Below are 6,000 nucleotides of genomic sequence, written 5' to 3'. Positions count from 1 at the left end.
TGTAAACTCATGATGGTGTGAGGCAAAACTTTAAATAAACCTCCCTTGTTAAAGTTTTCAATATGATATTGCAAGTGTGCATAAGGTATGGCAGCTACCGAATGTTTTGCCTTTTCTTGTGGCAAACTTTCCAAATAATCCAAAGCCAAAGTATCTAAAGAGGTATTTAAAATTAGAAAATTTAAAGACTGAAGTAGTGGTACCTCATTGAGTGCTGCAGCACTAGCAAGATTGACAATCATTGAGTAGTTCTTTTGTAATAGTTCTTCCAAAGTCTGTGGCATATTCCTGGTTACATGAGTGCGTATAAAGTGAAACATTAGAGCTTGATACACTGTTCTTAGTATTAAAGAAAATATCATCCAGGTGGTATTTTAAATTCTGCTGGCATTATAGAATGGTATATATAGGGCTGGCATACCCAATAGCATTAAAAGTATATCCAAACTTAGTTGATCTAAATGTTTGGGTTTTAATTTACGAAAAATCCATTTTGTTAAATTTACAACAGACAATGCAAAAGCACACAAAAATACTAAAATACACCAGGTGTTATTGCTGAAGGGAAATAATATGATTTCCAATGAAGTCAATATATAGGCTTCACTCATTGTTACCACCGACCAACCAGTTTGAAAATAATTCATAGTGGAAGTTGCCACAATATCACGAGCACTAGTTTGACGAAATGATCCCAAACTTAAGTCAGCTTGTCGATATTGAAGCTGCAATAATATAAGAACAGAATATTATCATAACTATAGTGCTTAATGTTTGGGTGTATACTAAGGCTACAAAGCAGGGATTGAAAATTCAGTATTATTATATTTATTTAAATACATTTTAGGAATAGAAAAATGGCCCAGTACATTTATTAGTTTTAGTTTATTTTACTACTATTAGTCAATATAATAATCCACAGACTAGTCAATTGATAAAACCATAAAGAGATCTAAATACTGGCCAATAGACTAATTTGTATACCATGTAAAAGACAATACTATAGAATTTTCTGTGGACTAAGCTGTTGAGCAGACTGTGGACCAGTCTATTGACTTGTTTGCCTATAGGCAGAGAAAAAACATAGTTCGACATGGTTATTATAACTAAACTATGTTCACTGTAACAATATATTGTTATTAAAAACATATAATTGTTATTTTAATTCTATTTAAACAATATTGTTGTTACTGTAATCATTTTCATGTTCATGGCAATTATAAATTTGAGTATGATTCACTGAAAAACAATTATTTTTTCAATAACTAAGTAATGGTAACGACTAAAACATATTATGTTACTAACAAATATTTCAACTAACTGATAACCATTAATTATACTAATTCAGTAATCAAAATAAATTTGATTTCGATATATGTATATTTTTAAACGATATTTTGATCACAGTGGATCACAATGTATAACAAACAATATTATGATAAATAAAATATATTATGATAAAATATTTTAGCTGATTTTAACCACAATATGATATTTTAAAATTGTTACAATAATCATATTATCTTTAGACTACAATCATAATTTTAACCATAATATGTTGCTCTTAGAACATGGTTACCTCAACCATGTTTTTTTCTCTGCGTGTAGTTCTTTTTCAAAATGTTTACTTTTGTGCTTCAAAAAATTATTAAAAAAATGCACTATATAGACCTAATGAACACATTCTTTATATATCTCAACTTTACTGGTCCCTATTAAAAGCATTTCCTCATTTTAATTTTTTCCACAATAATTCAAATACAAATATTATTCCCGCTAATATGTAACCTAATACGAGTAATTTAAATGGCATTTCTAAATCTTTTAAATTTATAATATGATCCATGTTTGTTTGTTCAGTTCTGGCATAATTTACATCAACCTCTTGCTTATACCAAGCTTCTATCAATGAATAACCTTTAAGCATACCTAATATGTAATCTAACTGATCAATTAAATATGAATGTTTGCTCAAAAATATGCCCAATTTTAAATGCATAATAGTATTAGGTAAGACCCTAAAGACATTAACTTTATTATGAACATCCGTATAACATTGCTGAAATATTAAAGGAAGAGCTGCTGCTGTATATCTGGCCCTACTTAGTGGTAATTCTTCTAAATACACTAAGGGTTTTGTGTCATCGGGAGTATATAAGGTGATAAATTCAGTATTGTTAAATAGTGAAACCTTTTGGAGAGCATTAAATGTCCCCGGTTCCACAACTAATGAATAATTTTGTTCTACTAATTCGTCTAGAGTTTGGGGTACATTTCGTGTTATGTGCGTACGTATTACGTGAAAGAGTAGAGCTTGATATACAGTTCTTAATATAAGAGAAAACATCATCCATGTTGCACTTAATATTCGAGTACTTTGAAAAATCGGTGTATATTGGGCTGGTAGACCCAATAGCATCGCAATAACATCCAATGAAGTATTTTTCAATATAGTTTTTTGAAATTTACGACGAAGTAAAGCAACGAGTCCCATTGCAAAAACACACATTAAAGTCAACAAGTACCATGTACCGATGGTAAAGGGATACAACATAGTTTCTAATGAAGTCAAAATAAAAGCTTCACTCAGTGTTACAATCACCCAACTAGTTTGATAATAAGTTATGGTTGATGTAACCACTTCGCGGCGTTGTTTAGTCTGCTGAAATGATCCCAAACTTATGTCAGCTTTGCGATCTTGAAGCTGGAATAAAAAAAAATAATGGGAAAATGTATGCATGATTATGATTTTGAAATGGACGATTTTATGCATAATTGAATTTGAAAATGTAATGCTAAAAAATGAAATGAGTGGAGCTAGAAATTGTGTTGAAACAATTTTATGAAATCTGAATATGGATATCTGAAATCCTTAGAGGAATAATTCTAAGTGATACATAAAAATGTAGGCTGTAATTATGTTTTCATAGAAAATCGATTTTAAATAGTACGTATTCTTCCGTCTGTCGAATGTTAAAAAATTTATTGTTCTAATTTGAATAAATGAACACTTCAAGAGGTTCTCCAAAAAAAGCACATATCATATGTATAGATTTATCTATAGATCTACTATCTATCTATCTATCTATCTATCTATCTATCTATCTATCTATCTATTTATCTATCTATCTATCTATCTATCTATTTATCTATTTATCTATTTATCTATTTATCTATCTATCTATCTATCTATCTATCTATCTATCTATCTATCTATCTATCTATCTATTATGAATACTAAAACAAAAATACGTTTCCAATGTAAATAGATTAAAAACAACATCTTTTGAATTAGACGAGAAAATTTTAGCATTTATTTAACAGTATCATTTCACCTATAACTAACTATTTAATTTAAGATTTGAAGTAAACCGCAATTTATAGTTAATGCAAACGCACTTGCTGATTATTTGCAATTGAGGGGTGTAGAAACAAAGACAGTTATCTTAATTTTATTTGTGACCTTTTAGTCTAATTTTGTCAGCAAAAATATATCTGATTCTACTTATGGTTATTACAAACGAAACTTATTTATTGAAAACCTTTTGAAAATCTTTAAAATTCTCAAAAATATTTTCAAACAATTACGTCTCAACTTCTTATACAACAACTCCACAAAAAATACCACAGTAGCAATCGTATAACCCATTAAAAGCAATACAAACGCCATTTTTAATTGTTTCATGCCAAAAATATGATTTGCTTCTAAATGTGTATTTTTGACATAATTCTCATCGATCTCTTGATTCAACCAGGCTTTGAGGAGTCCAAAACCCTTAATCATCATTAGTATATCATCAAATTGTTCGATTAGGAATGAATGTTTGGTAAAATACATGCACAATTTAAAATCTAAGACTTTTTGTGGTACAATTTTAAAAACATCTGGCTTTTTATTAATTTCAACATAGTGCTGAGCAAGTATCAAAGGAATAGCTACTGCCGAATGTGCAGCTTGCTTTAGGGATAAATTTTCTAGATAATTTAAGGGTTCTTCGATATTGGAATCATTTGTTATAATAAAAGTAATACTCCTAAATAAATTAACCTTCCGCATAGCATCAAAGGTTGGACTGTTTACAATCAATGAATAATTTTGTTTTACTAATTCTTCCAGAGTCTGAGGCATATGACGTGTTATGTGGTTACGTATTAAATGAAATAACATGGCTTGATAAAATGTTCTAATGATTAAAGAAAATATCATCCATGCTGCATTTAGTAAACGAGTCGTATTGAACATTGGCCTATATTGGGCTGACATACCAACCAGTATGGCTAGAACATCTAATGTAACATGATCCATATGTTTTCGCACAGTTTTACGAAATAAACGTTTAATTATTACAACAACAACCACTGCGATAAAGCCGGTAAAAGCCAATAAGTACCAAGTGTTATCACTAAATGGAAACAATATAGTTTCCAAAGAATTCAATATATAGGCTTCACTTAAAGTCAGAACAACCCAAATCGTTTGAAAATAATTTATACTTGACGTTAAGACCAGCCTACGTTCTTTGGTTTGTCGAAATGATCCCAAACTTAAGTCAGCTTGCCGCTCTTGGAGCTGGAATAAAAATAAAAAAGAATCCAAGCATGACTATTGGTTGATTGGTCATTTAAGGGTTTTTTTATTTGGAAATTTAACAAGTTTTGTTCAATACTAAACATTTTTGATTGACCTAAAATATTTGCATAAATTCTTATTCTTCGAGGCCCATTAACAGTTTTTTAATGTCATTCCCAATTAAAATTTTGTTTTAGATTAAATAATTTTCAATTTTGACTAATAAGAAGAAAATTTATAGAATATTTTCTATAAAAAACGATAAATCTTATACAATTTTCTTAAACATTAAACTTTCATCGAAAAATTTCTATAAAAAAATCATAAAAAATTGTATTGAAGAATTTCTATAAAAGAAAATTTATCAACAAAATTTTATGAGACGAAAAATTTCTATTAAAAGAATATTTATCGAAAATATTCTATAAAAGATAAATTCATCAAAAATAAGTTTTTCATCCGAGATACTGAAGCAGTAGGTCAAAAATATCTTAAATTATTGATATTAATTTCCACTTACCAATTTCAGAGCGCCAGTTAAAGAACCATTTTGTAGAATCACACCACGTTTGCTGTCATTAGGCGGTACTATAACCTCAAGGGAAAAGTTCAACTTTTTCGCTAATTCCAATAAAAGTTTGCCCTCAAAACCACCCGATACATAAGTAACATTTTTAGCATCCTGCGATAAGTACACATAAGGTGGAACATGCCAAAGAGCTGCACGCAAAGGACAACCGTATAGATTTTTTAATTTCTTGGGAAATAATTCCTCATGTATCAAAGAAGTTCCATTATATTCATTCACTAAAGCGATCTCAACTTCATCACAATGATTTTCGGTAAACGGATAATAAGTGTAAATTAAAACTCGTCCATTAGCTTTTTGTACTTGAATGATACAATTGATCAGATAATGCAGCCAACAATATTCGAATATCTTTTGCATTTCACCAAACATTAATTTATCACGAGTTTGTAGAAAGATAAAATAATATTCATTGTTATTCGAATCGGCACTATATGTATGCATTTCCATTTCTCTGAAAATACAAATATTATACGTTAGATATAATTCTAAAATAATCTTTAGTTTTTCAACTTACAAAAAGGCATCATAGGAATCCGTAAAAATCATATTATATTGACGAGCTCCTGGTATTTTTCTATAATTATTATTATTCACAATAACAATTTGCAATGGCCATTCATTCCATTCGGCAAACATTTTATGGAACATGTCATTGTAAAAGTTACACGTATGATTATCGCGACAGCAAAGGGTCAACACAAAATAACTGGACCAAGACGAAAAATAATGTCCAATAATATAGAGTAGACCGGCTGCTACAAATTTATTTATATGATTATATTGTTCACCGGATCTATCGTGATAATCGTAATATAAAGCACTTATGTTCATTTTGCTT

At 29.3% G+C, this 6,000-nt stretch overlaps 1 protein-coding gene across 1 annotated transcript; it reads right to left on the bottom strand.

Annotated features, from left to right (window-relative positions):
- Nucleotides 1–374: 374 nt before the first annotated feature.
- On the bottom strand, nt 375–5,993 carry LOC111674903. Its single transcript, XM_046947100.1, has 4 exons — nt 5,677–5,993; nt 5,091–5,613; nt 1,877–2,704; nt 375–725 (listed from the first exon to the last, which is right to left on the bottom strand). The coding sequence occupies exons 1-4, from the start codon at nt 5,991–5,993 to the stop codon at nt 375–377; spliced, it is 2,019 nt and encodes a 672-aa protein (XP_046803056.1).
- Between the last annotated feature and the right edge of the window lie 7 nt (nt 5,994–6,000).

This window comes from Lucilia cuprina, chromosome 3 (genome assembly GCF_022045245.1).
Source record: "Lucilia cuprina isolate Lc7/37 chromosome 3, ASM2204524v1, whole genome shotgun sequence".
NCBI lineage: Eukaryota > Metazoa > Arthropoda > Insecta > Diptera > Calliphoridae > Lucilia > Lucilia cuprina.
The sequence above is the reverse complement of the archived record's forward strand: the minus strand, read 5'-3'. Positions and strand labels throughout refer to the sequence as shown.

Coding starts and splice junctions, on each gene's coding strand:
- LOC111674903 (XM_046947100.1), bottom strand. CDS start 5,993: ATGAACATAAGTGCTTTATATTACGATTATCACGATAGATCCGGTGAA. Junction 5,614..5,676: donor GATTCCTATGATGCCTTTTT/GTAAGTTGAAAA, acceptor TTGTATTTTCAG/AGAAATGGAAATGCATACAT. Junction 2,705..5,090: donor TAACTGGCGCTCTGAAATTG/GTAAGTGGAAAT, acceptor TTTTTATTCCAG/CTTCAAGATCGCAAAGCTGA.